Source organism: Macaca nemestrina, chromosome 4 (genome assembly GCF_043159975.1).
Source record: "Macaca nemestrina isolate mMacNem1 chromosome 4, mMacNem.hap1, whole genome shotgun sequence".
NCBI classification, from domain to species: Eukaryota; Metazoa; Chordata; class Mammalia; order Primates; family Cercopithecidae; genus Macaca; species Macaca nemestrina.
The window spans coordinates 150,983,749-151,002,694 of NC_092128.1; the positions used below are offsets into that span (position 1 = coordinate 150,983,749).

At 47.8% G+C, this 18,946-nt stretch overlaps 2 protein-coding genes across 9 annotated transcripts in view; one reads left to right on the forward strand and one right to left on the reverse strand.

Moving 5' to 3' along the window:
* Window positions 1–18,946, reverse strand: part of LOC105499859 (RB associated KRAB zinc finger) — a 51,116-nt gene that overhangs the window by 30,532 nt on the left and 1,638 nt on the right. For 3 of the 7 annotated variants that reach the window (XR_011622626.1, XM_071095400.1, XM_071095403.1), the window contains exons 2-4: window positions 17,531–17,679; window positions 16,548–16,626; window positions 14,629–14,695 (exon numbers count right to left, since the gene is read on the reverse strand). The exons of 1 other annotated variant lie outside the window; for it this stretch is intronic. Coding sequence is in view for 3 of the 6 variants with exons in the window: in XM_071095400.1 (XP_070951501.1) it covers window positions 14,629–14,695; window positions 16,548–16,626; window positions 17,531–17,664 (280 nt within the window). In the remaining 3 variants the exon portion in view is untranslated. Of the gene's footprint in view, window positions 1–13,441; window positions 13,529–14,628; window positions 17,269–17,530; window positions 17,680–18,946 lie in introns of those variants that run through there. 3 more of the 7 variants (XM_071095399.1, XM_071095401.1, XM_011772676.2) reach the window with 3 other exon arrangements.
* Window positions 215–16,378, forward strand: LOC105499860 (putative speedy protein E7). Of its 2 annotated transcripts, none has more exons than XM_071095405.1 (7): window positions 215–1,899; window positions 2,872–3,090; window positions 4,050–4,108; window positions 5,340–5,425; window positions 7,797–8,040; window positions 8,160–8,263; window positions 16,301–16,378. In XM_071095405.1, the coding sequence occupies exons 1-6, from the start codon at window positions 1,764–1,766 to the stop codon at window positions 8,241–8,243; spliced, it is 828 nt and encodes a 275-aa protein (XP_070951506.1). In that variant the 5' UTR covers window positions 215–1,763; the 3' UTR covers window positions 8,244–8,263; window positions 16,301–16,378. The 2 variants fall into 2 exon arrangements, with proteins under 2 accessions (XP_070951506.1, XP_011770981.2); XM_011772679.3 differs by lacking the exon at window positions 16,301–16,378 and adding an exon at window positions 9,114–10,036 and having other exon boundaries at window positions 216–1,899.

Sequence of the window (18,946 nt, forward strand, 5' to 3'; positions counted from 1 at the left end):
AGGAGAGAGACAGCAAACTGTTTGTTGTAGAAAGACCCACCCAGCTCTGACGGTTTAAAGGGTCATGAATGCAAATTTGAACTCTAGAAAAGCAGAGCTTCCTAACGATGGGACTTCCACAGCCTGGGATCTGCTTCCTCGTTCAGTTTGTGCCTTTCCCATGAGCGAGAGACTCCCAGGAGAGCCGCAGCCCGCTAGGAAGCCGTGTGGGACTCACTCACAGCTTCTTTTTTTTCAGACGGAGTTTTGCTCTTGTTGCCCAGGCTGCAGTGCAATGGTGCGATCTTGACTCGCTGCAACCTCCGCACCCCGAGTTCAAGTGATTCTCCAGCCCACCACTCCCAAGTAGCTGGGATACAGGCACCCGCCACCATGCCTGGCTAATTTTTTTGTATTTTTAGTAGAGATGGGGTTTCACCATGTTGGCCAGGCTAGTCTCAAACTCCTGACCTCAAGTGATCCACCCACTTGGGCTTCCCAAAGTGCTAGGATTACAGGCGTGGCCCACTGAGGCTGGCCAGGAACCCCCAGGTTTTTCGGATGGTCTCTGAATGTCATACAACTTTTATTTTTTATCAAAAAAATTTTTTTGACACAACATCTTGCTGTATTGCCCAGACTGGAGTGCGGTGGCCAGATCATAGCTTACTGCAGCTTCCAACTCCTGGGCTCAAGCCATCTTCCTGTCGCGTGAGTCTCCCAAGTAGCTGCAACATAGGTGCCAGCCACCACACCTGGCTAATTTTGTTCGGTTTTGTTTTTTTAGAGATGGGGTCTTGCTATGTTGCCTACACTGGTCTTGAACTGCTGGCCTCAGGCAATCTTCCTCCCTTGGCCACCCAAAGTGCTGGGATTACAAGCACGAGCCACTGCACACAGCTGAGATTTTTCGATTTAGTCTTTTTGTACATGTGATATTAATAGAATCCATAAATGGTAGGGAAATTTCTGAGTTTAGAGCAATACATATGATAGAAAATGTGATATATAGACTAGAGTTGCTTAGCCGAACTGGAGGGGCTGGCTTTAGGTAATCCACGGACTCCCTGAAATTGGGGACACCAGTAGAAATATGTGTGAGCTCATGGGCAGATTCCTATGATTTTCAGGCCTCAAAATGTCTCCTCTTAGGGCAGAGGATGCGTGTACCCCCAGTACAGAATCTCGGACAGTGAATGTCAGTGAACATTCGGCAGAAAAGCTCTGCCAAATTGAGTGCTCTGATGTGACTTTTTCATCAAGTCAGTGTTCCTGGGATCTCTTGTACATGATCATCTCACTCTTGTAAGGTTTCATCGTTTCTGCTTACCCTAGTTCTTTCCCACCCTGTTCTCTGAAATGGGCATGTACAGAGAAGAGGAGACCCCAACATGCTTCAGGCTTTGAGTGGAGAGAACACAGCCTCTGCTGGGACAGGGAACAAAGGGATACGGAGACCCTGAAGATGCTTTTGGACAGTGGTCTGAGGTCGGGACAGTGGCAGGAGATACCACTCACTCAGCATCTCCGGGACAAGAGATCAGCCTGGCAGTTACATGTGTTTTTCTTCAAACTGGTTGCCAGGTTGGAATGGCCAATGACATCAGAGATTCCAACCTTCCTGATTGGAGGACCGGACTCCGTGGGCGCCTGGGAGCTGAGGTGGACAACAGTATCTTCTCAGAGCTGTTCGCCACTCCTGACTTCTCCCAGCCTCGAGAATTCATAACACACTTCTGGCTCCTAGCAGAGTCCAGAAAAAGGCCTTGGACAGAACAGAGACTATGTTCTGTGGGATGGAACAGATTTTGGGAAAGATCACGACCCTGCTGCCTGAGGATAAGGAGGAGAGCCCCCAGTCAAACACCTCGGGGTACTCCCTCCAGGAGGTGGTGGATGATGAAGTGTCGGGACCATCAGGTGAGGTGACTGGAGCAAGAAGAGGTGTGATAGGATTGACTAAGACGAAGAAAGGGGGCTGGGTGCAGTGGCTCACGCCTGTAACCCCAACACTTTGGGAGGCCGAGGCAGGCAGATCACCTGCGGTCAGGAGTTCAAGACCAGCCTGGCCAACATAGTGAAACCCCATCTCTACTAAAAGTACAAAAATTAGCTGGGCAGTAGTGGTGCGTGCCTATAATCCCAGCTACTCGGGAGGCTGAGACAGGAGAATCGCTTGCGCCTGGGAGGAAGAGGTCGCAGTGAGCCGAGATTGCGCTACTGCACTCCAGTCTGGGTGAGAGAGTGAGATGCTGTCTCAAAAAAAAGAAGGGTCAGAGGTCAGGAAGGAGAACCTGAGGAGGGTGTGTGGGAAGAATGGAGAAATTCAGGCCATGCAGTGGCTCACACCTGTAATCCCAGCACTTTGGGAGGCCAAGGCAGGCGGATCACTTGAGGCAAGGAGTTTGAGGTCAGCCTGGCCAATATGGTGAAACCCCATCTCTACTAAAAGTACAAAATTGAGCTGGGCATTATGGCAGGCACCTGTAATCCCAGCTACCAGAGAGGCTAAGGCAGGAGAATAACTGGAATCCGCGAGACAGATGTTGCAGTGAGCTGAGATTGCACCACTACACTCCATCCTGGGAGACAAAGTTAGATTCTGTCTGAAAACAAAACAAAACAACAAAACAAAACAAAAAAAAAGAGGGACTCAGAGAGCCAGGGACCAGGGAAGGACGTGAGGAAATGTTCTGAGGACAGAGAAACGGAAGAATGGGGAGGAGAAGGAGCAGCACATGGGGTTGACAGAGGAGAAAGTCAGAAAGATGGCTTGGAGAAGCCAGCAGTCTGCAAGGCTGGGGAGGATGGAGAGTGCTTTGGGGTTTGGGGTCGGGGTCTAAGGTGATCAATTGCAGAAGCATTACACGCTAGTCTGGTTTCTTTACTCAGCCCTTGGGGTAGATCCCAGCCCCTCATGTAGGTCCCTTTGCTGGAAAAGGAAGAGGGAGTGGTTGGATCAATCTGATGAGGAGCCAGAGAAGGAGCTCTCCCCTGAACCTGAGGAGACCTGGGTGGCGGAGACACTGTGTGGCCTCAAGATGAAGCTGAAGCGACGGCGAGTGTCGCTCGTGCTCCCTGAACACCACGAGGCCTTCAACAGGCTGCTTGGTAGGAGGACACCCCAGAGAGCACCTCCAATCCTGTTCTTTCTAAAAAGAGGAAATTTCCAATAACCACACTTTTCCAATGGGAAAAATATGCCCCCAGTGGGTGAGCTCTCCATGTGGGAGGACTCTGAAGTGATCACTAATGAGGGACGCTTAGGAGACGATAGAGGATTAGGCTAGACTTGATAAAGATGGGCGCTTGGGATAAGAAAGCTTGGTTTTGGGCCAGGTGCGGCGGCTCATGCCTGAGATCCCAGCACGTTGGGAGGCTGAGGCAAGAGGACTGCTTGAACTCACGACTTTCAGTCTGCAGTGAGCTATGACTGCACCACTGCACTACAGCCTGGGTGACAGAGCAAAACCCTGTCTCAAAAAAAAAAACCAAGGCTGGGCATGGTAGCTCATGACCCGAGATCGTGCCATTGCATTCCAGCCTAGCCCACAGAGAGAGACTGTGTCTCAAAACAAATAAATAAATAAAAATAAAAATCAAATAAAGAAAAACAAAATCAATAAACAAAGACAGCGGTTTCAGCTGTGCCCTCTGAAACTTAATGTCTCTTACTAACTTTTCTAAACCTAAGTGTCTCCATCCATAGTGGGGGATACCAAGGCCATGGTCACACCCTGATGTGACTGTCTCATGAGGAAATGATGGGAATTCCTTTATGACTCTGCAGCGGTCCCTCCGGGTCTGCTGGGAGGGTGTCCTGGCTTATTCCCAGCCCTACATCCTGTAGATTCTCACACCCAGGGCCTCCTTCGGCCTCTTCCCAGGGGAGTCTCAGAGCAGGAGCCTCTCTCCCTTGCCCAGTGAAAGTCATTCTCCCCTCTCCCATCCCCCTCTCCCGTGGCCAAAATCCTGAGACTTCCCCCCGGGAGGCACACTTCTCGCTGCCCTGCTGCTCCCACGGAAACCCTGCCCTGCTTCTCACGCTGACATCTGCTCTCTAATCACAGAGGATCCTGTCATTAAAAGATTCCTGGCCTGGGACAAAGATCTGAGGATGTCGGACAAGGTAAGGTTGTTCTCCATGTAACTGTGCTCCTGTTCTAATGCACGGCTTGGGGGAGGGCACCGCTTCCAAACCCACAGTTCTCCCTCCACCACCTCCCACCAGATGCTCCTTTTTTTTTTTTTTTTTTTTTTTTTTTTTTTTTTTTTTTTGTGAGACAGAGTCTTGCTCTGTTGTCCAGGTTGGAGGGCAGTGTCTTGATCTTGACTCACTGTAGCCGACGCCTCCCAGGTTCAAGTGATTGTCCTGCCTCAGCCTCCAAGCAGCTGGGATTACAGACGTGAACCACCACGCCTGGCTAATTTTTGTGTTTTTAGTAGAGACGGGGTTTTGCCATGTTGGCCAGGTTGGTCCTGAACACCTGACCTCAGGTGATCCACCCACCTTGGCCTCCCAAAGTGCTGAGATTACAGACGTCAGCCACTGTGCCCGACCAGCTCCCACAGTCTTGAGTCTTGGCACTCAAATATTTTTTTTTTCTGAGAGTCTAGCTCTGCTCCCCAGGATGGAGTGCAGTGGCATGATCACAGCGCACTGAAGCCTCTAATTCCTGGGCTCAAGCAATCGTCTTTACTCAGTCTCCTGAGGAGCTGGGACTAGCACATGCCACCATGCTGAACGAATTTTTGAAATCTTTGTAGAAACAGGGTCTCTCTATGTTGCCCAGGTTGTTCTCGAACTGTTGGGCTCACGTGATCCTCCTGTCTCCACCTCTCAAAGTACCGGCATCACAGGCTTGAGCCGCCACTCCCAGCTGTTCTTGGTCTTTTTATGATTTGTCAGCATCTCTCTCAGGACTCTGCTGGTCTCTTGCCAAGTGAATGAATAGCCCATCTCTCCTACGGGTCCTCTGGGATCTCAGCCCTGGGCCACAGTCTGGCCGCAGTCCTGGAGCTCCTGGCCCCTCTACTCTCAGCTCTTTGGGACACTTCTCTGCCTGGCACACAAAAGACCCTCCTGACACCAGCCCACCTAGACACACCCCCTCCAAAGATCCCATCTGGAGTCCACCATCCTGGGAGCATCACCGAAAACCCTTCCTCCGGCTTCTCAGATTTGCATCCAATCTTCGAATATCCCTCCAACCCGCCATTTCCAAATAAGTACAGCTACCCCAATACTGAGGTCCCTTCTCTGAGGTGCAGCCCTTCCCCAGACCCTCATTCCCCCTCTCCACAATATTCCTCTTCCAAGATGTGACCTCTCCCTCTCTGTGTTCCTTTCTCTCCATCAGTATCTCCTGGCTATGGTCATAGCATATTTTAGCCGGGCCGGCCTCTTCTCCTGGCAATACCAACGCATTCATTTCTTCCTGGCTCTGTGAGTGGTTTGCTTCCTCCTATCCATCAATATCCAATGCCCTGGGACAGCGGGGGAAGTGGGATTCCAGCCTTTCATTTATCCTTTCACCTATTTGTCCTCTTTACTCTGTGTACAAAAAAGACAGGATTATACTATCTTGTTCTTAGACTGTTGTTTCTAAAAAGAAACTCAGGCTGGGCGCGGTGGTTCATGCCTGTAATCCCAGCACTTTGGGAGGCCGAGGTAGGCGGGTCACCTGAGGTCAGGAGTTCGAGACCAGCCTGGCCAACATGGCCAAACCCTGTCTCTACTAAAAATAGAAAAATTAGCCAGGCACGGTGGTGTGCACCTGTAATTCCAGCTACTCAGGAGGCTGAGGTGGGAGAACTGCTTGAACCCAGGAGGGGAAGGCTGCAGTGAGCTAAGGTTGAGCCACTGCACTCCAGCCTGGGTGACAGAGTGAGACTTTTTCCCAAAAAAAAAAAAAAAAGCCAAAAAAAAACCAAAAAACAAAAAACAAAACTCCAACACCGGTGTACAAATAAAAGAATAAAACAAAAGGAACCATAAACCACTCCTAAGGGGAGAAGAAAAGGGAAAAGGAGCAGAGAGGCGGACACAACACTTCCCCCAGCAAGCAGCCTTTCTGATTCTTCTCTCTCTCCTTCCCACATCAACCACAAACGCCATCGACCTCCTCCGGGTTCCCATGATGGAGACCACAGTTCAGGTCCCCCCTGCATCACTCGAATCCACTGTCAAATCCCCCCTGACGGGGTCTCCTGGAGTCTCTCCCTAAGCCAGGGGGCTTCCTAGTGCAGCCTGAGCATCTTTCCAAAGCACAACGCCCTCACTGCCCACCTGAACAACTTCCTTAGCAGACGTCTTTCTTTTTTTCTGAGATGGAGTCTCACTCTGTCATCCAGGCTGGAGTGCAATGGCACAATCTTGGTACACTGCAAGCTCTGCCTCCTGGGTTCACACCATTCTCCTGCCTCAGCCTCCCGAGTAGCTGGGACTACAGGTGCCGCCACCACGCCCGGCTAATTTTTTTTTTTTGTATTTTTAGTAGAGACGGGGTTTCACTGTGTTAGCCAGGATGATCTCGATCTCCTGACCTTGTGATCCGCCTGCCTCGGCCTCCCAAAGTGCTGGGATTACAGGCATGAGCCACACCACTCGGCCTAGCTGATGTCTTTCTAAATCGAGGCCAGGGTCCACAGTGCCAATTCCACCCTCTCTACAATCTCTACAACCACACTGGCTCGCCATCTTGGTGTTTCCTGGCTTGGCTTCACTGCTCCTTCCAAATGCCCTCCACTGACTTTGTGTTTGTGTTTTCTGTCTGGGTGTCCCGCACACATGTGGTTCTGAAGGGAAGGACACAGTCCTTGAAGTCAGTTCACCCCACAGCCTCTGTCATACCTTCCCTCATCTTCCAACTTCGGCATGCCCGTAGCTCTCCAGTTACATCCTATGATAATGTGACATTGGGATTAGGTCATCTGCCCTGATTTCTCCCAGTCTCATTAGACTAGATGAATGTAGAAGGCAGGGTCCTGGCAAAATATCAATGTATCCAATTTCTTTTATTTTTTTGAGACAGAGTTGCCCTGTCCCACAAGCTGGAGTGCAGTGTTGATATCAAAGCTCAGGGCAGCCTCTATATCCTGGGCTCAAGGGATCCTCCCACCTTAGCCTCTTGATTAGCTCCGACTACAGGGCTGTGCCACCACACCTGGACATTTATTTATTTATTGAGACAGTGTTGCTGTGCCTCTCAGGCTGGAATGGAGTGGCCCAATCTCAGCTCACTGCAACCTCTGCCTCATGGATTCACACAATTCTTATGCTTCAGCCTCTTGAGTAGCTAGGACTAACGGCTGTGCCACCACACCAGGTTGATTTTTGCATTTTTAGTAGAGATGGGGTTTCTCCATGTTGACCAGGCTGGTCTCGAACTCCTGGTCTCAAGCAATCTACCGGCTTGAGCCTTCCAAAGTGCTGGGATTACAGGCATGAGCCACCACGTCCGGCGTATATTTTATATTTTTAATAGAGACGAGGGTCTTGCTATGTTGCCCAGCCCCATCTCAAACTCCTGGCCTCAAGTGATCCTCCTGCTTCGGCCTCCCAGTGTGCTGGGATTCCAAGCGTAAGCCATCACTCTTGGTCACCAGTTGGGTTTTTGTCTCTATCCTGAAGGAGTGGGAGATGCCCTTCAGCAGGTCTCTGTCCAGCAGAGCCCTCTGAGGAAGGCGTGACTCTCTGCAGGGTGGGTGTCAGTCCTTAGCTGAGGACGGTCCCCTGTCCTCCTCTGGGAAGCTGACCTCAGCCGGAGGTCTCTCCTGGTGGTGCCCCTACGCAGTAACCTGATTTCTGTCCCCAGCTACCTGGCCAATGACATGGAGGAGGACAGCGAGACCCCCAAACAAAACATCATCTACTTCCTGTACAGGAAGAACCGCTCTCAGATACCCTCGTTCCATAAGCGTCGGTTCCAGTTCTTCTATTCCATGCGCTCGGGGGCCGAGAAGAAACCCTCTCAGAAAGCCTTGTTCCATAAGCTTCGGTTCCAGTTCTTCCATTCCATGCACTGCAGGGCCTGGGTTTCCCTGGAGGAGTTGGAGGAGGTGGGTGGGGCATGGGGAGGTGGAGATGGGGGGGAATCGGGTGGGTTGGAGGCTGGATGAGGGGAGGGAGGGGTATCCTGGCGAGTCCCCATCTTCTCAAAGGGCATTTGTTTTTCCAGATCCAGGCTTACGACCCAGAGCACTGGGTGTGGGCGCGAGATCGTGCCACCTTTCCTAGAGCTCCAGGGACCATGGAGGCCTGAGGTCATCGGCCTGAGAGAAGGTACATCTGCGTCCTCCGGGGTAAAGAAAGAATATTGGGGTCTATTTAGGAAATCCGAGGAACCAATTGCTTGATCCAGCTTCAAGCCTGGGCAACATGGCAAGATTCCCTCTCACCAAAAATACAAAAATTAGCTAGGCGATGTGGGAGGCATCTCTACTCCCAACTACTCAGGAGGCTGAGGCGGGAGGATCGCTGGAGCCTGGGAGGTTGGGGCTGCAGGGAGCCCTGATCCTGCCGCAGCACTCCAGCTAGGGCAACAGAGTGAGACCCTGACTCAAAAATAATCACAAATACTGAGTTTGGGGAGCTTCATTATGATTGATGCACTTGAGTTACCGATTTGGGTTGAGGGTTCAGTGGAGCTTTGGTTTACATCTTGTGCAGCTGACCACGTTGAGCAGAGCATGAGACTTCATCATGAGGAGGTAGGATGATGGATTAGGCTTCTGGACTCGTGGTTCGTGATGTTGTCACATTAGAAACGGATCTAGCATGGTTACAAGTTTAGCTCTGAAGTGATACAAAAGGCCCCAGCTGTGATGAGGTCCAAAGCCACATTCTCTGAGGGTGCCCTACTCCCTGGGCAGACCCACCCTAAGTCCTTGCTATAAAGCAGATCACTGGGGCTGACCTTGGGTGTACTGAGTTTTGGAGTCAGGGTCACCAAAGTGCAAGTATCACAGTTGAACAAAATGGTTCAGAAGCAGGGTATAGAATGAAAGTCAGGAGATAAAATTGCATTTCCCAATTGCTCTGAACTCTAGTTAGACTTGACGTGGGACGTGAATAACCTTCCTGTCTAGAGAGCTGCCTCCCTGAAGTGTGACATCCTCTCTCTCACTTCCAGAACACCGGGCCCAGGGAGATGCGGATTTTCAGCAGAAAGTTTATTCCAATGCTAATGGCAGACACCAGGAAGGAGGAGAGCAGCCATTTGTGCAGATCATCTACAAGAACCTGGACTGTTCTAGATGGAGCTGAACACAGTGATCATGTTGTCCTCTAAGGACTGGGGGGCTACTTCTAGGAATCCATAGAGAACAGTGAGAAACCAAGGGTGTTTCTGGTTCCACCCCTTCCTGCAGCACCACCTCCCTTTTGATATTGCTGAATTCCAACCTCCCTGGGGCCAAACCTGGAGGTCCTGTTTCCTATGGACTTGGTTGCCACAGTCCAGGAGCATTTGAAGGCACATGGCAGATACTCAGATTGGCACAGAATTCTTTGTGAAATATGAGTGCCATAGACCGTAACAGATAGCTTCATTCACACTATGCATTTTATTGGTTTGTTTGGAAAATGTGGGCCATTGAATTATTAATAGGTTTGTTTTAAATAGTTTGGAAATTGTTGTACTTTTGAAAACATGCTGTTCCTGTAGAGTTTTTTGATGAGAGTTATAGCTGTTATATATACATAAAGATAATTTTCTTTTCATTTTTAAGACAGAATTCTTTTTATCCTAAATCTTTTATCTTTAAGTTGTTTTCTGTATTATTATATGCACCTTTGAAGCGAGTACACTTTTTATCTATGATACTTACATAATAATCTCTTCTATTTATAGCTATTGGTAGTTCCCCTAAGTTTTCATCATAGACATTTTTATTTGCTGTTTAGGTTTGTGACTGAATTGTGAGAATTCAAGTTGTGATTTTTAACATGTCTTAGATATATATACTAACATGTCTAATATATACTATATATTTTATTGGTTTATTTTGAAAAAGATGGGCATAGAATTATTACTACATTTATTTTAAATATTTTGTAAATACTGGTATTTTTGAATAGAAGCTGTTTCTATAAAGTTGTGTGATGGGTGTTATAACTGTTATACACACATAAATATTATTTTGTTTTCCTTTTTAAGAGAGGATTCTTTTTATCCTAAATCGTTTACCTTTCAATCTTTTTATCTATTATTACATGTGCTGCTGAAGGGAGCACACTTTTTATCTGTGATACTTGGTTAATGTATGTATTACATTTATAGCTATGCGGTAGTTCCCCTAAATTCTTGTAAAAATAAATTTTTATTTGATATTTAGTGTACGTTTGAAATGTGAGAATTCAGATGTAATTTTTTACCTTGTATTGGCATGTTTGTATGTTACTTTAAAGAGGATGTGTGTTCTAAAGGAGGACATGAGCTGTGTGTTTTCAAGAGAACAGTGCAGTGCGTCTCTTGGGGAAACGTAATAAAGATGAACTTTTCTCACCTTCACAGCAAGTGTGATCATATTGGTCTGGATTGATTATTTGCTGTCGAGTGACATTTTTCCTTAATGGGGTTGGTGGTTATTTGAACATATTAATTAGCTCTGGAAGATAATCCTGTACTGTTTTTTACGTAGAATAAAACACAAGGCTGGGTGCAGTGCTCACACCTTCAATTCCAGCAGTTTTGGAGGTCATGGCGGGAGAATCACTTGAGGCCAGGAGTTTGAGGCCAGCCTCAGCAACATAGCATTTACATCTATTTTTAATTTTTAGTTTTTTAAAAAAAACAATAGAAGAGAAGGCTGATCCCAAGCTACAGGGTTTGTTTGTTTTGGATACAGACTCTTGCTCTGTCTCCCAGGTTGGAGTGCAGTGGCACAACCTTGGCTCCCTGTGACTTTCACCTCCAGGTTCAAGCCAATTCTCCTGCCTCAGCCTCCCAAGTAGCTGGGACTACAGGCACCCGCCTGTACGTCTGACTAACTTTTGTAAAAATAGTAAAGACAAGGTTTCAGCATGTTGGCCAGGCTGGTCTCCAACTCCTGACCTCAAGTGATCCGCCCACCTCGGCCTCCCAAAGTGCTGGGATTACAGGCATGAGCTATTGCGCCTAGACTCCAAGCTAGAGTTTTAAAGCAGGAAATGAGAGAAATATATTGAGAGAAAAACCAGGTGGTAAGAAAACTCTAAAGGTGGCCAGGCATGGTGGCTCATGCCTGTGATCCCAGCAAGAGTTCAAGACCAGCCTGGCCAACATGGTGAAACCCTGTCTCTACTAAAAATACAAAAATTAGGCAGGCGTGGTGGTGCATGCCTGTAATCGGAGCTATTTGGGAGGCTGAGGCAGGAGAATCACCAGCAGAGATTGTGTCTCCCCACCCCCTCTCAAAAAAAAAAAAAAAAAGTTCCTACAACAGTTAAAGCTGTTAAAGACAGGCAGTCTGCCATGCAATTCTTTGCAATTTTTCTTTTTTCTTTTTGGAGTTGGGGTCTTGTCCTGTCACCCAGACTGGGGTGCAGTGCTGCGGTCATAGCTCACTGTGGCCTCAGACTCAAGCTCAAGCCATCCTCTTACCTTGCCTCCCAAAGTGCTGGGATTATAAGCATGAGCCACTGCACCTGGCCTGTGTGATGCAATTCTGATGTCAACTCCCTGATGTTACATCAAATGCCACAGGTTAAGGCCACAAGCCCCCACTAGACTGCCCTCGCTTTAGATGTAAGCCGCAAGCTTGGGTGTCCTCAGACCACATGTACTTCTCACCAACTGCCTGCAAATCTGGAGGTTCCCATGGTGCCCTCAGGTTTGATAATTCACTATAACAACTCACAGAACTCAGAAAAGCAGTTTCTTTTTTTTTTTTTTTTTTTGAGATGGAGTCTTGCTCTGTCACTGGGGTGCAGTGGCCACCACGCTTGGCTAATTTTGTATTTGTATTAGAGACGGGATTTTGCCATGTTGGGCAGGCTGGTCTTGAACTCCTGACCTCAGGTGATCTGCCCACCCTGGCCTCCCAAGGTGCTAGGATTACAGGCATAGCCACCATACCCAGCCGACTTCTAGAATTTCAGTAACAGAGATGTGGTTCAAGAAGACAAGGCCTTGACTGTTTCTACAGACTGACAAGACGTAATCTCTGTGGTCCATGCCCATGGTGCGATCTGGAAAATGGGGCCTTCTAAATGCCAACAACAAGGAAATCAAATGTGCAACAAACAGAAATACTAACATTGATGTGAGCCATGGAGAGGCCTAAACAGATTACTGCAGTCAGTCCATTTCCAAGGTCATCAAAGGGGTAACTCCAAAATAACAAATTTCAGACACCATGGCCCCAAATAGCTGCACGGGGTGGGGAAGTCCTCCACATGCCTCTGCTTCCTTCAGTACCTCTTTATGAAATAAGCCAAAGTACTTCCCTGGGAAATTTCCTCTTCTCTTTTCTTTTTTTTGAGATGGAGTCTTGCTCTGTCACCCAGGCTAGAGTGCAGTGGTGCAATCTCAGCTCACTGCAACCTCTCCCTCCCAGGTATTAGCAGTTCTCCCGCATCAGACTTCTAAGTAGCTGAGATTACAGGTGCGTGCCACCATGCCCAGCTAATATTTGTATTTTTAGTAGAGATAGGGTTTCACCATCTAGGCCAGGCTGGTCTTGAATTCCTGACCTCGTGATCCACCCACCTTGGCCTCCCAAAGCGCTGGGATTACAAGAGTGAGCCACCGCACCCAGACTTCTTTTATTATTTTGTTGAGGTGAAGTTTCTGTCTTGTTGCCCAGGCTGGAGTGCAATGACGCAATCTCGGCTCACTGCCACCTCCTCCTCCCAGGTTCAAGTGATTATCCTGCCTCAGCCTCCTGAGTAGCTGGGATTACAGGCACCCACCACCAAACCCAGCTAACTTTTTGTATTTTTAGTAGAGATGGGATGTGGCCAGGATGGTCTTGAACCCCTGACCTCTCATGATCCACCCGAATTGGTCTCCCAAAATGCCGGGATTACAGGTGTGAGTCATTGCGCCCAGCCCCTCCCATACCTCTTTTGGCCAAGGCAGTACAATTCAGAAGAATCTTGCCAGGGAAGACTGGTAAATGGACGTCAACGTGATGCCTATGGCTCCTAGTGGATTTAGATACCTCCTGGTGCTCACTGATACCTTTACCAGTTACACGGGGGCTTTTCCATGCCAGACTGAAAATGCAGGAGATCACTGATCAACCTTCAACTATTCACTAACAGAACACTGAGGGGACTGTGTGGTCCCCAATACCTCCTATTGCACTTGGATAAACACTTCCTGGGAAATAGAGATGAATAGAAAGGAAATAGTCAAACAAGTAGAGATGGCTGTATTCCCTCAACCAGAAGGGTCCATTAGTCTGTTTTCATACTGTTATAAAGAACTACCGGAAACTGGGTAATTTATGAAGAAAAGAGGTTTAATTGACTCACAGTTCTGCAGGCTGTACAGGAAGGATGGCTAGGGAGGCCTCAGGAAACTGACAATCATGGCAGAAGGCCAAGGGGAAGCAGGCACATCTGGCCATGGTGGAGCAGGAGAGACAGAGAGAGTGAAGAGGGAGGTACTGCATGCTTTTAAACAACCAAATCCCATGAGCCCTCACTCACTATCATGAGAACAGCAAGCGGGGAAGTCGGCCCCCATAAGGCAATCACCTTCCACCAAGTTTCTCCCTCAACACTGGGAATTACAATTTGACATGTGATTTGGGTGGGGATACATAGCTGAACCATATCAACGGTAGTTCAACCACGAGATTGATTGACTGAGATGGAGTCCCACTCTGTTACCTAGGCTGGAGTGCAGTGGCACAATCTTGGCTCACTGCAACCTCTGCCTCCCAGGTTCAAGCAATTCTCCTGCCTCGGCCTCCCGAGTAGCTGGGACTACAGCATACGCTACCATGCCTGGCTAATTTTTGTATTTTTAGTAGAGATGGGGCTTCACCAAGTTTGCCAGGCTGGTCTTGAACTCCTGACCTCATGATCAGCCTGTCTTGGCTTTTCTTTTGCTGGAATTACAGGCATGAGCCACTGCACCCGGCCAACCACTGAGATTTAGAAGGCAGTTGAGTCCACTATACCACACCTCACCTGGTTTCTTCCTCTGATGGGGCCCCTCGTGGCCACTGTTCTGTTACTTTTCGGTCCTATTTATTTAAATGGATGGTGAGCTGTCTGCCCTCCAGGCTCCAACACTTCCATCTTCAGCTTGTATTACAACAATACCAGCCCTTCAAGCTACTCCAGGTGACCCCAGAACTCATTTGAACTCAGAAGCTCAAGAGTTTCATTCCTCTCACTTTCCTCTCACTTTAGGGGACTCAGTGCCCCTGGTCAGCATGAAGTCAGTACGGAAACATGACCTCCATCCCTAATCCCTCAACAATGAAGAGTGGAAGGTGTAGGCAAGAGGGTGGGGGCACGGTTTGTAAATCTGTAACTGCATCAGACCAAATCTAGTTCAACTTTTTTTTTTTTTTTTGACGGAGTTCGCTCTCGTCACTCAGGCTGGAGTGCAATGGCACAATCTCAGCTCACTGCAACCTCCACCTCCTAGGTTCAAGCGATTCTGCTGCCTCAGCCTCCGGAATAGCTGGGATTAGAAGGGTACTCACCATTTTGACCAGGCTGGTCTTGAACTCCTGACCTCAGGTGATCCACCTGCGTAGGCCTCCCAAAGTGCTGGAATTACAGGCATGAGTCACTGCACCTGGCTCAGTTCAACTTTTATGTAATGAAGTTGTCAGTTGCTTTTCAATTGCCATGGACCCACAGGTTAAAGGTCATGTACCCTGTGCATTCTCAGGTTAACCAAGCATGCCACCACAGAGTGGAAACTAAGAGCTCAGCCTGAAGAGCTGGGACCGATTTAAGAACCGGACACCCCATGGCAGGAGCCAGGATCCAATCAGATTGAGTTCTGGTGTCCCCCATGGCAGGATCCAGTCAGATCACACAGCCCAGCATGACTCTATTGCAAGATCCAATCAAATCACACCTCATTACCGTATGCTTATAAAACCTGACACAGCCCCCAGTTGTGTAAGGGAGATCTATTTCCATGTGTGGCGTGTGTGCATGTGATGTGTGTGCATGTGTGGTGTGAGCGCATGTGTGGTGTGAGCACATGTGTGGTGTGAGTGCCTGTATGGTGTGTGCACATGTGTGGTGTGTGTGCAGGTGTGTGTGTGCATGTGTGGTGTGAGTGCACTGGTGTGTGTGCATGTGTGGTGTGTGTGCACGTGTGGTGTGAGTGCATGTGTGGTGTGTGTGCATGTGTGGTGTGAGTGCACTGGTGTGAGCGCATGTGTGGTGTGTGCATGTGTGGTGTGAGTGCATGTGTGCTGTGCATGTGTGGTGTGTGTGCATGTGTGGTGTGAGTGCATGTGTGGTGTGTGTGCATGTGTGGTATGTGTGGATGTGTGGTGTGTGTGCATGTGTGGTATGTGCGCATGTGTGGTGTGAGTGCATTGGTGTGAGTGCATGTGTGGTGTGTGTGCATGTGTGGTGTGAGTGCATGTGTGCTGTGCATGTGTGCTGTACATGTGTCGTGTGTGTGCATGTGTGGTGTGTGTGCATGTGTGGTGTGAGTGCATGGGTGGTGTGAGTGCATGTGTGGTGTGTGTGGATGTGTGGTGTGTGTGCATATGTGGTGTGAGTGCATGTGTGGTGTATGTGCACGTGATGGAGATGAAGGGGACTGGGTGGGTGAGTGGGGACAAGCTTTAAGGTTTTAAACTCAGGGCAGTTAGTAGTGTGAAAGAACATGTAATTCCTCCCACTTCTAGTAGGTACAATATACTCTGAGTTTCCTCTCAGGAGGTTGCTAGCTATGTGTATTCAGATGGAGGTTACGAACACAAAATCTAATTCAATCTTAAATATAATTGAGACATTGTAATTCTCACATAAACTTAAGAGTCTTGCTTAAAACGTCCTAATAGAAAACATGCTTGGCATTGGACAGTTCACAGCAATGACACTGATACAACTCTGTCACAGACAGATAATACAGATCACTGCCCTTGAGTGCAGTGACCTGTTCCCACATGATACAGTCAGTTCTTATGAGGAGAAACAGTTAAATAAATAACCTACTAGATGTGATGGAGATGCCACTATGATGCCCAGTTCTTTAAACAAAGAAGCGTCATCTGGACTTTGAAAATGGCAAAAGGTGTTTGGGGAGGGGGTAGCGGGGGTTATTTGAGCACAGGTGGTGAAAAGAGCAAGAAAAATATTGACACAGTGGAAAAGAAACTAAACACTTCCCACTTTACATTACAGTATCTGTCCTAAAGAAGATGATATAAAACAGGAATCCAGAGCTTTGTAACTGGAGTGCCACAAGTAGCTGCCATCTCAGTAACCATGTCAACCGTTACTCACAAAGTACTCATCCTCATTTGCTTATGAAAAGGAAAGCACTCAAATCCTTCTTATACATCAGCGGTCAGGTAAACAGCAGATATCTGGGCCATGAGGGCAGCCCATAATACCATAATATACATCTAAAAAAAATTTGCCTCCCTACCTTTCGGCAGCGAGGATTAGGACAGCTGAACCTCTTCACATCACTGTCCAACAGAGCAGGAAAGCTACAGGAGGGGCACCTACAGTCAGAACAGCAGAAGTGACATTACTTCAAACATTAAAGACTGACTTGGTTCCACCTCCATGTGGCTATTCATATGAAGATGGAGTTTTGAGCTGGACATTCATATCCCCTTTATACTTGTTAGTTTTCCTGAAAACACAGATTGAGCCTCTTCTTTGTGCTGGCTCTTATCAGGAAACATAAGCACCACTTGCGGTCCTGACTCAATATAAACCACTCAATAAACACATCTCAATCTCAGTGAGAACTCCTTGCATATACCGATTTCCCTCCAGCCCAGGGCACCATGATTGTATCTATGGGCCAGAAGATTAGGGGGTGCCAAGACATGTAGACAGAAGTTTGAGCTGCAGGCCGGGCGCAGTGGCCCACACCTGTAGTCCCTGCACTTTGGGAGGCCATGGTGGGCGGATCACTTGAGGTCAGGAGTTTGAGACCAGCCTGGTCAACATGGCAAAACCCTGTCTCTATCAAAAAAACAAACAAACAAAAAAGTTGGACATGGTGGCGCACACCTGTAATCCAGGCTACTCGGGAGACTGAGGCATGAGAACTGCTTGAACTTGGGAGGCGGAGGTTGTAGTGAGCCGAGACTGCGCCACTGCACTCCAGCCTGGGTGACAGAGTGAGATTCCATCTCAAAAAAAAAAAAAAAAAAAAAAAAAGAAAAAAATTTGAGCTGCAGAGTTTTCCATTAACAAAATTACTGGTTACTCAATGGTTTCAAGGTGTTAAAAAATAAAAATAAATAAATAAAATCATTGATAATCTTATTTCTCAGCAAGAAATGCCAAAAAATCTGGAAGACATACTCAATTTTCATCATCTGACGCAAGTGCCCAGGTAGTTTTCACAATGGGGAAAGGTTGGCAGATGGCACGCTCTGCCTGAGAACGAACCCGACAAGCTCATCGGTGTGGGCTGCTGCAACCTCCTCCTCGGCTTTTCGTTCATAGTACTTATATAGGATGGTCTGGGGGAGCACCTTCTCCAGCTCACTGGTTGGGAACGAACACGTGCAGCTGCCTTCCATGCAGCTGAGCTCCGACTAGAAAAAGGTGAACAGGCAAAGAAGAAAAAAATCAACACCGTTTATAGAAAAATAAAAAGCGTCAGTGGTTAAAAACATAGATCCTGAGACAGTAGAGCAAAGATCTCTCTGAGAAATCACAATTAAATCATGAAAACCATGAAACAAAAATCCAGTACATCTTTGATATCACTAGAGGATCTCTATTAGCCCAAATCACAATCCACAGAGGTTGAAAGTGGAGGAAGGGTAAATGGCTTAGCAGACCAGACAGAGAAGCCCATAGCTTGGGGTCTGAAAAGGAGATGCTGGGGAGAAGTTGGTCCCCTCTACAGATGTTAGAAAGCTGGAGACCCTCTGGAAAGCAGAGCTGAGTGGTGGGGAGGGGTGGGGACTCAAAGTAATAAACTGAAAACAAGGAGATGGGTGGAACCTGTAGTTCCTACCCCCTTCAGAAGGAACTGGCTGACTCTGAGAGAAATGAGGAAGATCTGAACAGCTGGACCACAAGGCTCTGGCCTGGGAACCAGTCAGAGAGGAGAGCAGAGCTGAGGGGCTCTGACTTGAGGAGAACAAGTCAGGGTCTGAAATGAAGTCTGCATAATGAACAGAGAATTCTCCAGCTCCTTCCTCCCACTCAGTTTCAGAATGCTGGAAAATGGGCTCACACCCACTAGGCAGGAGGCAGACTGAATCACCCCAGGGAAGAGACTTAAGGGCCATTCAGGTTTATAATATAAAAGCTAACTGGCTCCCAGGCACCTAGAGTCAAACCTACTGTTCTATAAGCCCCACTATTCACACAGCTTTCCAACAGCTCTTTAACATGAACAAAGAGTGTCAGACATGAGGAATGCGTCCCATATGAATGAAAGACAGACACCAAAGAAAACAAATGGAAAAACACATCCTAAAAATAACTAGCTAAAATTTATGAGGCATTTACCATCTGTCAAATAGTAAGTTTATTAAATTCATGACCTCATTTAGCTTTCAAAACAATGCCATGATTATTTCCATTTTACAGAGGAAGAAACTGAGGCTTAAGGTATTTAATTTGCTCAAGATCACAGAGCTGGTATGGCTGACGGGGGGCATGGCCCAGTGCATTCTGCTTGACTCCAAAGGTCATGCTCTTTGAAAAAACAGAAACTTTATTTATTTATTAATTTTTCTGAGACAGAGTCTTGCCCTGTCCCCAAGGCTGGAGTGCAGTGGTGCGATCTCGGCTCACTCAGCCTCCTGAGTAGCTGGATTACAGGCACCCACCATCACACCTGGCAAA

Coding starts and splice junctions, on each gene's coding strand:
- LOC105499860 (XM_071095405.1), top strand. CDS start 1,764: ATGTTCTGTGGGATGGAACAGATTTTGGGAAAGATCACGACCCTGCTG. Junction 5,426..7,796: donor ATTCATTTCTTCCTGGCTCT/GTGAGTGGTTTG, acceptor TTCTGTCCCCAG/CTACCTGGCCAATGACATGG. Junction 8,041..8,159: donor CCCTGGAGGAGTTGGAGGAG/GTGGGTGGGGCA, acceptor TTGTTTTTCCAG/ATCCAGGCTTACGACCCAGA.